Below are 17,927 nucleotides of genomic sequence, written 5' to 3' on the forward strand. Positions count from 1 at the left end.
GGACCAACCACAATGCAGTCTTGCAGCAAAGCCAATAACTAGTGCAGCTTTCATAGATTTGGGAGCTTTATTTTATAGAATAACACATCCACACTTGATCTTTTGAATATTTGCATCTTTTTTGATTTTAGGTTTATATATTCCATGTTATTTTAGAATCTGGCAATGCATCCCTTCATCTCAAGAATTCCACCATGGTATTAAAAGAATGTAAGAGTTCTTGGACAACAGGATAAATACTTTAATTAGTGTTTGCAGAATCCTAGTAAAAAACTATCTGTGTCATATGTATACCTACATTTGATCTCGTGATAAAATTATGAAAAAAACCACTGGGCTTTGTAATTAGTTGAGTGTCTCTGAATGATGATATGAGGTAGATCCTGCTTGGTGAGACAGTTGCTTTTATTTTCTTTCACATAAAAAATATCTAGACTACAATGAATTCTTAAAAAATTTTTTCATAAGATGATATTCCATCAGGCAATTCAAGGGAGGCCACTTATTAAAAAGCCTCATTGATAAGATTTTTCTATCATAACTGGAGTAGAATACAGCAAAGGTGTGTTATATTTAGATTTTGGTCACTGCATTCTGATTTATACTGCAAAGAGAGTCAAAATCATGAAAATTAGAACAGCATAGCTGACATTCTGTCCAAAAGCTCTGGTGTGAAATCTTGTCCTCAAGAAGTCAGCAGGACAGAATTCACTGACATCAGTGTGTCCTCCAGGACACTGGAAGCTTCATGTGCTACATTCTTCCTCTTCAACAAACATGTATTTGGCACTTAATAAATAAAATATGATGAAACCATGAGTGGAAAAAAAAAGTTTTCTAAACTCACTATTATAGTGTCAGAAAAAGAAGGAAAAAATTGGAACACCCACTGTCATTACTTCTGGAGTAAAATCAGTCTGTGGCTTTCAGATCTTCCAGCTGGTCAAGTCTGTTTCTGAGCAGCTTTTATCTATAAAACCATGTACCACCACACCCTGCAGGACTGTTGCCCCATACTCCAAATTCATGGTGCAGTTGTCATTAATGAATTTTTCCAAGTATAGAAAACAGACACAAATGAAAAATACGTAACCACTTACATGTGGAAAAAGTTTTTTTTCTCTGAAAATAAAAATGCAGTTTCATAAGGTGCTTAGCAATTCTTCCTTTAGAGAAGTTCCTATACTAAGACAATTTAGTTGCACTTACATTCATCAGATCACATAAAACCATGAAAATGAATGCACAAAGACAGCATTCTAACATCAGTTATTAACTGAAGTTTGTTTCATGGGTGCTAAGCAGACACTCAGCTTTGTCCCTCCACCCATTTAGGGGAAAATGTACTTATGTGTTAATCACCTGCTGGGTGGTGGTGGGGAATCTCTCCTTTGATCAAAGGGAGACACACTGGTTTTACTTTACATCCTGTCTCCCTCACTCTCAACTGGCCCATAGCTGGAGGGATTCATTTCAGGATTTTTCTTTATTCCAAGTATTCTGTTACTGGCTGCATACCACCACTCAAGGCATCAGGGCTAAAACCAAACACTCTTTGTGGTACACCCATATGACAGACTTCAAAATGGAAACAATATTTAAGTTAAACCTGTAAGATCAAGTTTGCTGAAACCCTGCAATGCATGAAGCTTTTGAACACTTCAGCATCAGATCAAAGTTTGACAGACAGACTCAAGGAGAGAATCAGTACATTTAAACCTATCAATCCTCAAGGAAAAACAGAGCACATTGGTAAAAGTACAGTTGACATTTTGTGTTGGTGCTAACAGCAGTCAAATGTTTTTCTCTCATGTTTTTCTCTCTGCACTGTACCTTTTTTCTGTGACTAAGGTCGAGTTTTCTCACTCAGTTGTTTAAAGCACACTTTTGAAGCTACACTGCTTTTAAGAGGGAAAGACAGGGTATTTTTCTTCTGAAGGATCATTTCCAGATAAAACTTTTCAAACTTCCTTCAAGCAATAAGACTGCATCTGTGGAGGATTCACATACAAGTTCAGTAGTTTTCATACTAAGACCTCTCTTTCTCACAAAACCAAAAGAAAATATATCCTAAGGCACTGAAATTTCTGAATAATTGTCTCCACTTCGTCTAATTAAAAATTAGAAAACTAAGGAAAAGAGAAAAGAGAATTTTAAAAAAGTAATTAGCACTCTGAGCTCTTTTCTCACTTGCAAACAGTTTCAGGCTCTTTTTGGTTGACAGGTTTAATTCTAATAACTATTGCTACTAGCAGATATTTTTGAGGATTATTTGTTTTCCTAAAAATGAAGAGTCATTCAATTCTAGATATGTTTCCACCTATTAATTACACAATGGAAATAGATGTAAACCTCAAGGTAAGGAGATTTGCAACACTGTTTATAAAATAGCTCATTTCAAGTATAAAACAGTTAACAATACAACAGTATTACAACTGACTTTAGAAATTAAGCAAATTTACAAATGGAAAATAAGATCTTTTAGAAGAAGATGAATTGTGTAATAGATGGATTAAAAGGTGAATGTGGTTTGGTAAAGAAATCTCCTGAAGAAAAGCAGCTAGCAAATTCGAAGCAGTTTTACAAGTTTTTTTTTTAAAATGTTCTATCATTCATAAATATTTTACAAATGAGTGCTTCAGGATCTACATAAATTTCTCAACAATTTTGTCAATCTCATAGTATGAGTGGATAAGTTAAATAGGGTGGATAAGGAGTTATGTTTTCATTAAATCTAACCACAGATTTATATCACAACTGCAACATAGAGGAAGGCACACAAGAGAATTTAGAAACTTGGTAAAAACACTTCTTTCAGCAATATAACATTGAAGGCATTTTTTTCCCTGCAATTAATTTAAGTAAGGATATAATACTCAATTACTTTAAAAAAACATAAAGGCAATCTTAGAGCACTTTCAATGTAAAAGGCTTGAACACAATTCAATCAGAATGTTGGGATCTGTTATTACTTACACAGGTATAAATTCCTATTGGTCTATAGAACCAAAGTCAGACCTAAAGCCTCTAACTGCCATAATCAAAATCATCCTAGCTAACAGAATCCCTAAATCATTAAAAACTTACCTCAGTGTTTACATTTGGCTCTCACCATATTCTTAGAGCTAAAATGAATCCTCCTGAGAAGCTCCCAAGCAGGCCAGGTCAGCAGATGTAAAACACAGCACAAGGAATGTGACTGTGCTGCTTTGATGGCTCCAGCAATCTCACACTGGGAACAGTAGCCATCTGTAAGCTTCAGCTTTGTTTGAGATTTACCACCTAATTTCAAGGTCCTGGAGCCATGTGTGACAAAATTAATCATATTATTAATATAATTGGCTCAGAAAGAGCTTCTTGCAAGATCTATCAAAAAATCCCAACAAAAAAAAATATTTAGAAGAACTTGTTTTCCTAAAACGTGACACAGATTTACTCTCCAAAAATATAGCTCCGTGGAAAATATCATTTATTACTCATCTCCATGCTTGCATCTGGTAGAAATATGTCTATCAGCAATATGCACAAAGACTTTCTGACTCTGATTAGTTGAAACAAGAAAACTGCACTGGATAAATTTAAATTATTTTAATAACCTGATTACCTAAATTGGTTCTATAGCCTTTGAAGATAAAGGGATTTCAGGAAGGGTTGTTTTTCCTTAAACTCATGGATATAATTCCCTTCCAAACTAAGGTTTTCCAGTTGAAGATGTCAGTGCCACTGGCTGCTCTCCCCAGCCATCAGCTGGATGTTGCCACTGCTCCTTTATCCTTGTCCTGGTGAATGGGCTCTCATCTCTGCTCCTGCTGACCTGGCTCTGCAGGTTTGAAGTAGATAAGGGATTGATTTCTTCTGCTGATGGATCTGGGGGTTATAATCTCAGCAGAAATATTGCAGCAAGTGGATAATGGTGGGTGGCAATAACACCCTCAGCTGACACAGCTGCCCCTCTGGGCTGGGGATTCATTTCCTCACCCACTCAGGTGTGCTGTGGAAAGAATCAAGTTTCTCATCCCTCTCCCCTATGAGACTATGACCTCTTCAAGCCCCACACTGTTCAAGTGAGTAGCTTGCTCATTTTATTAAAATAGTTCTGGTTTAAAGTAAAACTAGTTTAACTCGCTTGGGTGACTTGGGTGGAGCTCAGAGCCAAGCTGAAGAAGAGCTCCTGGTCTGGCCAGCCAGATGTGCTGAAAGGCTCCAGGAGGGAACCAGTGAAACCATCACAGCTCTTCTGGAAAACCAACCTATACACATCTTCACAGGTTAATTGTCTGTAAAGCAAAGACCAAAACAGAAAGAAAATAGAACAGTAAGGCTCTGCCATTTCTGATATGCAGGGACACTCCATCACCACTGGAAATGAGCAATAAGCCCAAAAGACTTTTTGAACAAATAAGAATATTGATGCCAAAACAGATGACTAATTAGAGCAGGAAAGTATAGTGAAATCAGAATTATTAACAGGCATTTCTTAGTTATTTCTAATTCATTACATTAGTATTTACTACCAAGGCAAAAGTGTACAAATAGCTTCATGTCATCAAAACAATGTCAAGATCCAAATACTAAACTTAATCAAAACACACAAAACAGTATTTTTCTTAGATTCCTGCATTTTTACTCTCTGTTGTAGAATTAATTATAAATTACCATGTTTCAGCCACTGATTTGAGGCTCATACTCAAGACAATCCCATCCTGCCCAACACCTTTACTCTGTCAGAAAAAGGCAATTATGCAAGGATGCCTGCTGGAACAGCCAAATTTTATTTTTTATTTGTTTCTTTGCGCCTACACCTCCCTCAGCTCAGCCTAGGCACCAGTCCCTGAAAATGTGTTTCCATTATTGAAGGTGTGTGATCTGAAAACCTGCTTCCATATAAAACCAGTGCCAGAAGAGCAGAAAGCATCACAGGGAGTGTGGATGTGACTCCAAACTGGCTCCAGGCTCGTGACAGCAGTCATCACCTCTCAGAGGTTTTCCCTGAGAAAACCAAGAGACAAATGAAATGACAACTGGTATTTCATTGATGTTAAGTAGGTCAGCACAGGGAGGTTTTACTACTTTTTTTTTTTTTCCTTATTTTTATAGTGGCATTATACTATTGTAACTAATAGAATATTAAAAATAGATATTAGACTATTTTAACTAGGTATAAATTTTCCATCCTTTGATGAACATTTTCTCTTGTATTTTGTCATAAACTTCCCAGAACAATTTATATATATGCATATATATGTTTATTCAAAATTGGGTTTTTCATCGTTTAATGTTCAGTTTTAACATCTTACATTCAAAGTTTGTCATATGGCCTTTCATTAGGTCAGGAGGTGCTTTTGCTTCCAAACCTGGACCTTCCAATCAGAATGATCTGCAGGCAGTACCACTTTCATATACCCTAATATTCACTAACAGCTCTTTGAAACTGTTTTCAAGACAAATAAAATAATAGCAATTTCCCACATTGAAATGTGATGATTGTAGAAGTGAAATCCACCACAATGTAATTCGTCACTGAATTCATATCTTTAAAGTAGATTTTTACTATTTTTTTGCAAGATATCAGCTTGATTTTCAACAACAGCTAAATTATTTTACTGGTATGAAATCAGTAATTAACTACTCCAGTTTACAGCAACTACAGCATTTCAAAACAAAGATGAAAGCTGTGAAAACACATACAGCCTTTTCTCACTTTCTACAGTGTTTAAAACTGCTCTGGTATGTTATTTATTTTTACTATGGAAGATTATAAAAGAGCATGACTGATGATGACAGTTGGCCCTGGGATAGTTGTCTTCAGACTACATCAAAAGCTTTAAATTTTAGCTCATCACCTACATTTTCTGGTTTTTTCTACACCTTCAGTGAAAAAGCTGAGCCCAAAGTTCAGGCAGAATGGCCTGACTGACACAGCTAAAATACAAGAGAGACAAAAAAAACCTGCTGAATTTATATAACTCATTTCTACAGCTACACAGGAGAGTTATTTGGTGCCTCATAAATGGAATGCTTAAGATTAGATAAATGCCTGTCAAAGAACATCTAGTTCATGCAAATAATTTTTAGAATACATTTGTGTATGTGCACAGGTGATTTTCTACTATTAACAGAACAAAAAAAGAAGAAACTGCTCTGAGTAAAAACTGAACAGCACTGAAATAAATAACAGGGCTTTCATTAACTCTAACAGTCCCAGGGTTTCAACTTCCTGCCTTAACTCCTGTGTCAAGTGATTGACATATTGCCAGTATATAGTCAATAAAAAATAACCAAATACATACAGCTAAACAAATTCCTACTTTTAATGAAAACCCTCTGGCTTCAGCAGTGAGCAATCAGTACCCAAAAATGCTAGCAGTAATAATGAAATCTTTAAGAATAAAAGAAAGGTAGCATTTTAATTAATATAAAATGTTCCAATAAAAAGAAAAGCTATAAATGTCTTCCATTAATAAAAGTATTGTAACTGGAATTTAGACTAGTCACAAATCTGTCCATGGTTTGGAAAACAAACATTGCTTGGGAGGTTCTTCCTTTTGTTTAGTAAGAACTAAGTTACAGTAAAACAACAGTCATGCCTAAAAATGCACAAATCCAAAACGCCCTTGGGCTGCTGTCAATGTAGCAACACCCATTTATCTAATTAAGCATAGAGCTGGTATTCAATGAGAAAATTAAAATGAACACTGCAAATTGTCATGCTCCTTATTTTTCCCTGCCTTGCATGCTACTGATGCTCATTTCAAAGTCAGCACGTTTTTTCCAAAACAGGACAAACAAAAATAAATTATTTACAAAAGTCACAACTTGAAATAATGAAAACAAAAAGCAGAACAATAGCTAATATTTAATGTCTTTAAACATGTCCTTATATAGCAACATGACCAGATTTTGTTGTGCTTTGTACTGCTGTTAGCAAGCACATCTTGAAAGAGAACTGTTCACCACATCTCAGCAAAGACAAATCCAGGCACCACATTTGTTTTGTAACAGCCTCCTCCTCCCTGCAGCATATGAAACACATCCACAGTTTGAAATGAACAGTGAATATTTGCCTGAGCAATATTCTTCCACCAATGTTATTGACAGTTTCTGTTGTGAAGGAGTTTTTTACTGAATGGCACTGATGCCTTCTGAGGAATGCCTACACAGTGTCTACTAAATTTTAAATTTACAGACTTTATGGGCTGCTCCTAAACCCAAATTTAGCAGTCAATGATCCCATTTTCAAAAGCACTAGACATCAGCTGCTGCCAGGCACAGGCTTCACTCTTTGTCTCACGTGCAAAGGTAATTGTTCTGAGGATGGAACAGACAATAAATTTATCCAAACATTCCTCAGCATCTTTTCAAACATCCCATCCACTTCACTTCTACAAACAAAATCCTGTACAAACAGATTTTGTGCTGAGTTCTCTCACACTCACATGGACAGCTTGTGGCAAAGTCTGAACTGTTTCCCCAGTTCCTGCTGCATTTCAGTGGTTGGGACTGAAAGGGAAAACAAGCACTTGTGTTCCACCTGCACTGCTCAGCTGTGCCACAAAACATTTTCTGGGGGGTCACATGGCTTCAGTTACCCATGACAGATTACTATATAGGCCTAATTCTTAAAACTTATCATCACCTCACCATTTTCTCTTTTTTTTCCCCCCTCTGTAAGAGAGAGGAGAGGGGGAGATGCTGTTTCTACCAAGACTTAAACACTGCAGCTCCATTGGCTACTGAGATTGCCCTGAACACCTTGCCAGTTCCTCAACAAGTAAATAACTCTCTAACAACTCTCTATAACCTCACAACACCTTCTCATCCTCTCCACCAATATTTCATGTCCTTCCTGTGTAGAAGTTGAGCACTGAAGGGGTAAAGTTTAAAGGGACTTCAGTTATTTTTTATTAACTACATTTTAACCACACTTAGAGGACCTGCACGATCTGTGCTGAGGCAGAGTCACCCTCACAGCCTCTGGAAAAACTTTGATTTCATAAATCAATCAAAACAATTGGTCTTGGAACAAAACAAGATCAGAAGTTAAATGCTTTGATATACCAGGCACTTTTTTCTTTGGTATGAAAAAACAGTCATCTTCAAGAAAAATCAACTACAATTCAAAAGCATATAATCTATTTTACACTGCTTTAATAAATGCTAAATAAATATGCCATCAGTCTCTTGTCAGCCAGCTTTCAAAATCCTTATATTCTTTATGCACAAGTTTTCTTAAATCAAATAAAATGTGGTTTTGAGTCTCTAAAAGAGCAAAAATATATTTACAAGGGTAGCAATGGAAATACATTCATAGTTTAAATAACTGAAGCTATAGAACTACAAATTATGGCAAATATACAAAGTTTAAAATGGTAAGGTGAAGATTTTTTCTAGAAACCCACATTCTTGCAGTTCAAATACTTTTAAAATTAAATTGTTTCTATTATATTTTTCTCTCCAACGTAAAATATATTCCTCATGTTCACTGTCATTGGGTCACTTTATTCCTTCATGTTCACAATTAACTTTTGGTAGATGTCTGCAGTAACAAAACAAATACATAGAAACTTTTCCAAATAAGATGGATATACACCCAATTTAATTGTATTAATAATTGTTTTGTTTTAATATGCACTCAGTTGACTGAGAGATTTGATTTCTCTCAGCCATACTACTTGCTATGAAAATCAGCAGAGTGTAAGAGGTAGAATGATAAAATGCCAAAAGCAATATAATGTGTGGAAGCTTTAATAAGACATTAATCTTTGCTTATGTGAGTAGATTTTGCTCTTCTGAACAGGCCCATTGTAGTAAATAAAATTGTTTCTGCAAGAAACAGTGAGCAATATTTTCTACAAGCAATGCATCAAAGCATGGTGTCTTCAGCAGTGTTGAGACCACAGTGATTTTGAGCCACAAATTACCCAGAGCTTCAAAGGCAAACCCCAAACAAGTGGATATGCATCAAGCAATACCTGACACACCATGACAATACAGTATTTACTCATAATTTGGGAGACAAACAATACAAGCTGCACTTTGTACTCTTGAATATCACAAGCAAATTATTGTATGGATATTACTCCATGATATTTCAGGGAAAGAGTATGTATTACACAGAGAGATGATACTTCCCTTATTAAACATCTGCTATTTGTTTTTAAATTTCACTAAAATATTTCAGCTCAAGAGGGAGTCTCATATTTTTCCATTCATATAATAAATTCTATTCCAGTAAAACTGCATGCTTAATCTGGGCAAAATTTCAGTATCAAACTTTCAAACACATTCTGCAAGATATTAAAGATATTACAGTGCTCATATAGGGATTATAGAGATGATACAGAGAATTAATAGTAGTTTAAAAAATTTACCTACTGAAAAAAGAAAATTGTTTAGACAGATACAGATAGACCCCTTTTAAAGTTCTTTACCCACCAATACCTTTAGCCACAATAAGTTATGAAACAAACTAAACCACTATACCATTAAACCATCAGACACAGTTTTTCATTTTTCACTGCATATGATTAAACATCCTTGCAGCATTCACAAACACACTTGTCAAGAAACACACAGCTCCATGCAGTGTAAAAGCAAACATAACAATTAGACTGAAAAAGAGAGAAAAGAGAGTTTCTCACCCCTCAAAACAAAACTGGAACTTTGGTTTATAGGAACGGCTATGCCCATATACCCTCCTCATCATCCTGTGGGGAGATGCACAGAGAAGGTGTTGGCATTGCAAAGAAAGGAAGGAAGAAAGAAAGGTTAGTTACTTTGGTGCATATAAAATACAATTTTCTTGGCTGTTAACAACATGACTTTTTTTTTTAATGTAAGCCAGTGAACACAACTGAACAAGCTTGTGTTCCATACACAAGAATCTGCATCTATAGCAACCAGAAAAAACAACAACAGTGATGAAAAATTTTTTCCCTCCAGTTAAAACAGTGTGTAGGAAGATGATTATAAGATTAAATATTAAAAGATTATCTATTTTTGAATTGCACGCAATTCAAACCAACATTGACAGCAATGAAAAGGTCAAAACTTTAAGTAAGCAAAAAAATTAATCAAATTGTCTTACATTTTGTTAAAAGATACAAAAGGGCTGACTAGCCCAAAAAACAGTCAGTAGCAAAGTAAAAGTACACTTTGCCAATATGTATCAATTAAATGTATCTTTTCAAAATATGTTAAACACTGCATATTCTTGGATACTATTAAATAGTTCTTCCCCTTTTTTTCCAGTTTTGAAGCGTTAGGTTTATTCATTTTAAGTTTTAGGGATAAATAACATTAATGACAAATGCAAAAATTCATAACAATTTCTTGAATTTGTTTTTAAATAGGATTAATTTATGGCAGATGAAATGAAAGCAGAAAACATTTCTTCACATTTATTATAAACTTGAAGTTAATAATAACAATTAATTTTAATTTTAATTAAATTTAAAAAACAGGCATGAACTAAACCAGGGGATTGAAATGTTCTTCTCCAGATATGCCAAAATTGCAGTTTCACAATGATTCTTTATCTTTCCACACAGAGATGTACACAGCTATGTCTAGATACAGTTCTACTGTGCCCAATGATGTGATACTCAGCTTCTAGAACTTAAGAGGTGCACAGCATAGAGCTTTTCATTTAATTCAGCATTTCAAAGTAAAAAAAAAATCATATAATTTTAGATATCCTTAAAATTCACCCATTAATATCTTAGAAACACTAAAAACCCCATTCTGTAGTTCAAAACCTTGAAAATTCGCTGGTGTAACATATTGCTGGCAGTTAATTAAATCCAAAAATTTAATAAAATGAATGGTAATTAATTATGATTGAAATAGACAGGAATTTTAGCCTGAAAATATACACTGCCAGTATCACTACTGTTCCTAACCCATTCTTGGAATAAAAAAGAGCTCCCAGATGTCAACTGTTATTAAAAACCAGATGTTAAGATAGATGTCTTGCATGTTGCTGAATTAAGTAAAGAAATCTGACAGTCCACTATAAACTCAGCTATCATTTAACACAGAAGAAATGTGGGTAAATTTTTTACAGCTATCTTGGAACACATCTGAGCTATAAGGTCCTCACAAACACACCACAAAGCAAAGGCAGGGTAAGGCTATAAAATTCTTACTTATTTTTGAAACAAAGGGACAGGCTCTGTAAAACTTCCAATAAGCTGGGTTTGCCTCACTGAAAACACAATTTATTCCCTCTGAATTCTGCAGGACCCACTCCTGGTCAGGCCCATGGACACTAATGGAACTGAATTTCAAGTTGTCAAGAGTTTTTGCCAGGGTAAAGGTTGAAGAAAGAATGAAGGATTTCTTTTCCACTGTGTAGTTTGATCCTATTTCACTAACATAATGTGTTAGGTTAATCTTTGGTGATATCCTCAAAAACAGCAGGAAATCAACAAAATGGGCAATGCAGCAGATTTCCAAGAGACTCCTCCCCTAACTACACACAGCAGGTTTGCTCTTCAGAGTATTGCAATTCTTCAGACAGGCAGGCAAATTTTAATTTGTATTTCAATTATTTGTGCACTCTCCTTTAGGCAGAATTCTAGAAGAGTTGAAAAATCAACTATTTTCAAATATTTCTAAAGAGTTTTATAGAAAATTAAAGACAAATATAGTTTGACACTGATCCTGATATACAAAAGCAATAAATTAAAAGCTGGTGCTCAGTTAATGTCAATCAACATGGCTTTATTGAGTATCAGTCCTGTCAAAATAACTTTCTATATTTTCCAATTACAGAGACTCTTTCTAATAAGATAAATGCTTTGAAATAATATGCTGAGATTTCTGTAAGGCATTTGCTTATGTGCCACATGACAGTGTCAGAACAATTAGCTCTATACTGAATGAATGTTTGCTGGAGAAGGAAGGGGACCCAGAGATATCTTTCTCATCCCAAACTAGTTCCATATTCACATATTTGGAAGAAAAGCCTGACAAAGTCTCCTTGGAAAAATGAATAAATGTTATCAGACACATATGCCTGAAATCATGAATCCACAATCATAATTAGAAAACATAGGGCAGGCTTAGAAGAAAGGGAACTGTTTCTGAAATCAAGGATATCAAAAAGGTCTTTACAGGTCATGGTGCAATTGAACAAGTGGTACAATGTTGGATTTACCAAGAGAAATACATAGAAAGAAAACTCAAAACTTTGCTGTGCCTCTATACAGTAGCATAAGACCATTAAGAGAATTACACATCTGGTGTTCATGTCACACTCTTGTGAATATTTGAAAGACTGTAACCAGATCAGGAAACAGCTAGAAAATTATTGAAAAATAAACTTGGTAGTGAGAAACAAGAGACTCAACCTAAATGATCCCTCAGAAAACATTAAAAGATTTTCTGAGCATTATTAACTAACATAAGGAAAAGGAGACATATTTTCTCTAGTAAAAAACACCTAGATAGAGATTTAGAGGATGTAGTTACACTGAATATACAGAACATATTTTTCAGTATTTTTCATCATTTCTGTAAGATTTGAAGATTTCATATCAAGTCTTAGACACTTACTAAAAGATATGATTAATTATATTCATGCTAATTTTTAAAAATTATAGATTTGATTGAAGAAATTATTTAGTAGTCCAGATTATGATCATGGTCCACATAACCTTCAACTTCTACAATTAAAAATCCTCTCCATCATTTTTCCTCACATTTTTCAATGAGAATGTGTGTGCCATGATCCATCTTATCCTGTACACAAAAAATTTGTTACATATTTTCCAATTTTTTGATTAGTCATTTCATAAAATTAAGCACAGTGTTCTGTTTTGACATAAAATTGAATAAAAATAATTTTAAAAACCAAACCATAATATCACTTTATTCTAAAATTTCAATACTAAGAGCAATTTTAAAACCAGTCTCAACTGGTGTAAATCCTACCTTACAGTTACAAATTTTTCTGTATGGATAGGGACAAGTAGCAAAAAGCACTGAATAAAATGCACATAAGATTCAGGACTGTAATTTTTCTAGGCTCCATGAATAAAGCATTGCATCAAGAAGCTGAGGTTTGGTCACCCTGCAAACAGATAATGAAGGGAATACAGAATTCTTCACTGAAGTTCTGAGACAAATGAAATTCACTACTTAGTTTTGCATTCTTGACACACAGTGAAGCAAAATAAAAGCTGCAGTTATGCCTTATCATTTATTAATATTGGAACAGAGGATTCCAGAAGTATGCTTAGTTTTTCATATCAGTGTGTATCCTTCAGAATCATTAATCTATGGCTCTTTCAAACAATAAACTACAATCAAGCAATTTTTCATTAATGTTTGTGTACATTAACTGCTTTTTAAACTTGGATCTTTCATTGGTTTATAAGGTCAAGAATAGCAATTCAATGACAAAAACTGCAAAGCAAAATCTCACTTACTGACAAGCAAAATATGAAAAAACCCAAAATTTGAGAGACACCATTTGACTTGAGAAATTGGTATACACACTTGTTATTAAATTGTTATCAATTCAGAGTGGTTAAAATGTTGAATGCCTTGCATTTTTCGAACAGACATCCCAGTATCTAATTTGGATGTGTATTTATAGTAAAGTGAAATAATCTCAAATAGTAGTAAGGCCTTTTACAAATCAGTGATTTTATTTCATTCTTTTGCTAGGTTTTTTTTTTTTTTTTCTGTACTGCTATTTACCATAATTGGTTCTGTCTTAAAAAGAAGTATCTGCTGTCACTAAATGTGATTTACTGCTCTGATCCAATTACCACAAAAAGCTCAAATATGGCTTCAAAGTATCAAAACTAGGAACTTAAAAAATTGTGTTTGGAAAGCACTACACAGAGATGTTGAAGGCTTGCATGGAGACAGTTTCTGTTTTGTTATTGGGATATATTTCAATGCAAGCTTTGCAGGCAGATTTCTCAGCCATTAATTCTCTCAGCAGTAATTTTGAGACAGTGGCCTTCAGGTAACAGGGGCTACCTTACACAGCAGGTAAGAAATAAAGAACTCCAATCATGATCTGCATGATTAGATCTACTTAAAACATTTTAATAATCAGATACCAGAAATTATCAGCCCAGCCATAGCCATTCTGCACAAAGCATATTCTTGATTACTGATGAACATGGAGCAGCTGCAGGAGGTAATAAATATTTAGCAGAGTGTTCCAACAGCAGCAGATCTACAGCCACTACAATGGTCCTGAGATTGCTTCCATACAATACACCTGTCTTGGGGGGTATTCTGAATTAATTTCACCCAAAAGTGCACTCCCTTTAGCAATTTAACAGTGTTGGAGGATCTCCTGGAATGCATCTTCCATTTAAGTTGAATCAAAGAGTGACCTGGGGTGCTCAATCCAGCACCACATCTGGATATGAACTATATGCAAGAAGTGGGAATGACCAGGAGGATTTGATTCAAATCTGCATTCTTGGTCAGAACCAAAACCCTAATGCAGGTGAACTCCAAGACTGCAAAAGTCTTTATTACTATGTGGCCACCTCATGAAAATAAGTGTATGAGATTTGGTTACAGTAAATCCCCTGAACTCCTGTGGCATGCAAGTATCTTTATAAAATCTATTCTTTAAAAAAATAAAAAGTCCTGATCTCCTTTTAGCTTTAGCAATACAGGCAACTTTAAAAACTTGATGAGTTAAGCCTTTCTGGCTCTCTTCCCACAATAGGAGGCCCTTCCTGACAAGGCTCATCACATTTCCCTTTCATGTGCTGCATGCTAAGAATTAATGTCTTAACTTGGGTTAAATAAATCTAGTGATAACCTGCTCATCTCTGCAACTAACTTTCTGATGACTGATTTACACTGCTCTCCTTATTATCTACGGCTACTAATGGGTCATTAAACGTGTAACTGCTGGCTCTGAACTGTGAAATTGTCCTACTTACAGCAAATACTTACATCTACAAATACTAATTTCCTCTTTTTACAAAGAAATCTACCTGCTAGGCAATGGCATTTCTTTCAAATCAAGAACATAGTTTAAAAATCAGAATCTTTTAGAGCTTGGAGAGACTTTCATCTGCTGCCCAGTCTCTAGGAGCAAACATAGCTGAGGACTAATCACACAAACTCTCCATGCACAGAACAATTGATTACAGAAGAGTTTTGTGCATGAACAATTTGAAGAACTGAGCCTGTAGCTAAAAAGTGAAAAGACTAACAGTGGATTAATTTAAGTGTTTGGGGCAGAGAGCTTTAAAAGGTCTTTATTTTATTTTTCATTTGTATATTCAAAAAGCTGAATAAATCTTAAAAATTGCCTCAGCAATATGTATTTATGTCAGAGATCTATTTTCAAAGTTATCCATAACAGAAGGGGTCACAAGTGACCATGCATCACCCAGTTATGAAAATGGCCTTAAGTCCCATCTCACCATTTGTTCTATTTGTATATAGTTGGGTTAAAATCAATCACAAATACGGCCATGGGGGAAAGTGAAAGATTGTCTCTGACCATTTAGAGCAGCCAGACTAGCATTAACATGAATAAGATGTTTCACCAGACTCATGCATTCTGCAGTTTTATCACTAGATGAAGTGGAAACTCAATGCTTCTTACAAGAAGTGGTCCGTGAAATCAGATTTGCAATGCAAAAATTTATGGTCCCCTTTGTAGTGAAAGCCTGTGACATGTTATCTCACTTAAGTAACCAGTGCCAGATATGCAACTTTTGTTATCAAGTTACTGTCTCCCAGAAATGCATTTTTGGCTCTCTCAGTTGGTCTAAAGACCTATTTTAGACTATGATGGTGGCAGATAATTTTTCTACTAAGAAATGTAAGATAAATGTAAACCTCTATATAAGTGTTGTATATTATAACACACACATTCAGGGGAAATGAAGGGGAGAGATTTCTATAGCTAAACATGATCTCAAAAAATTCTTCCATATGTGGAAAAGACTGGAAAGCTAACATATAAATATAGATATATATAAATATACACACTGTTCAGTGTGTATACATTTATATCACATTCATTAAACCTCAAAATATAAAATAAATTCATTTCTGTAAGCAAAGGAGAGGTATAACTTTTCAATGTGTGAAATCAATCTCCTGGAGTATCAAAGACAGCAAAACCTATTTCCTACTTCTTGTTTTTAATACAACTCCAGTTTAGCTGGTCTTTCTGTAAATTAAAAATTTAATAACATCAAAAGATGTTTGAAAAGTAACCTGGCTACAATATAATTGCAATTAAGAAGCAGGAATAACAAAAGCATTATAAATATTCCAAATTTCTATTGGCTTTTACTTTCAAGTGAGAAATCTGGAGTAGCTCACAATGTTTGTAACTGCAAAATGGCAGCAAATCAAAATCAAGAACCAGAGTATTCCTGAAAGATAAATTCAAATTCAGAGATACTCTTCCAAACTTCAATGTTCTTTCCTTTCTTCCATCACAAATACAGTGTAACTCACAATGACCCTTAGGTTTGAAGCCAAACCTCAAAATGTGGGTCAAACTCTGTGGAAGGCTATTTCAGTTTTATTTGTAGGATAACGTAGACAGAAATACCTAGATAGATGTCAGAGGCAAAATTTTTTATATCTACTGAAATAAGCACATGATAACACTCACTGGGTTCTGGGAAATGCTTAGACAGAAATTACTTCCTCATTAGAAGAGAAGTATTTGCCATTCAGTAGCTGTTTATGATAAACAATATAGCTATGATAACTGCATACAACTTAATTGGAAAATTGACATTTTAAAGGTGACCATGATACAAATAGGATTTTATTGCATTCAGTTCAACAAGTCTGAACAATGTGTGATATGAATCACAAGTTCTTTGTTCCAGAAGAATAATATGTGTAGCAAAGATGAAAAATTAGAGGAAAGATTAAAAATTTGAAAGCATTTATATGACTAATTTGCACTGAACTTCTTAATACTCAAAACACTAATTCAGCACAATACTAGTTATTTACAGTGGATATGTCTGGGATTGTTTATACTGAATGTACTGACAAGCAAGCCTTGCCCTGCCCAAATTCCTAAATTAAATAAATCCATGTGACTCCAATGAGCTTAGTGCAGGCTCACTCGGTGCTAATGCAATTGCGTGCTGCCCTGCAGCTTGAGGCACCAGCAGAACAAGTTACATCCACGGGGAACAGACAAGAGCAAGCTCACACCTGCCCAAAAACAATGTGTAAACACACTGCATAAAGAAACACACAGAATATCAAACATAATCTGGGTCAGGGAGGAAGGCAATAATTCCAATTTAGTGCATTAGGCAAGGTGTATCACTTGTTTTGTATGGGACAATGTAATTGGTTTTCTCCTTCTGTTCTTTTTTCTTCTTTTTTCATGAACAACTAAAAGACAAAGTTTCAACAATGCAGAAAACTCCCAAACAAAATATTTCATTTTTACAGGTATTAAACTTCTGCTCTGATGGAATTTTCTACTCACAGTCTAAAGAAATTTGAAGAAATTTATGCTTTTCATATAATCATGGTTACTAGCATTAGCTAAAATAATCTGTTTTGGTTTATGTTTTTATGGCTTTTAGTTTTGTTGTTTGGTTTTGTGTTGATTTTTTTTTTAAGGAAAAATCTCAGCTTTGATATTCCTGAGGCCTGTTCAGGAGTTTCAGACTGGCAATTTTCCAGAGTGGCCACAGAATATAAGGCACTATGTTAACAACCAGGACTGCCAAAATACACAAAGCAGCATACTCTCCCTTCCCCTAAAATTACATATGGATCAATACAGTGATTTGTAGATCAGGATCCAGACACTAAAATAATAATCATTGTTTGACTGTCCTGTGGTTCTGATTTCCAAGTCATCCACCTCAAAGAAAATCCCATCTGACCTGCTCATAGTTTTTCACATATCGTCTTTCAGCAGCTCCAAGGATATTTAGCAG

The 17,927-nt window shown here is 34.8% G+C and overlaps 1 protein-coding gene across 4 annotated transcripts in view; it reads right to left on the reverse strand.

Annotated features, from left to right (window-relative positions):
* The window catches only part of ERC2 (ELKS/RAB6-interacting/CAST family member 2), a 400,862-nt gene that overhangs the window by 98,650 nt on the left and 284,285 nt on the right, over nt 1-17,927 (reverse strand). For 3 of the 4 annotated variants that reach the window (XR_013775764.1, XR_013775765.1, XM_079317392.1), the window contains one exon: nt 9,642-9,707. The exons of the other annotated variant lie outside the window; for it this stretch is intronic. Coding sequence is in view for 1 of the 3 variants with exons in the window: in XM_079317392.1 (XP_079173518.1) it covers nt 9,681-9,707 (27 nt within the window). In the remaining 2 variants the exon portion in view is untranslated. The remainder of the gene's footprint in view (nt 1-9,641; nt 9,708-17,927) is intronic. 4 annotated transcript variants of the gene reach the window in all.

This window comes from Erithacus rubecula (genome assembly GCF_903797595.1).
Source record: "Erithacus rubecula genome assembly, chromosome: 13".
Classification (NCBI taxonomy): Eukaryota; Metazoa; Chordata; class Aves; order Passeriformes; family Muscicapidae; genus Erithacus; species Erithacus rubecula.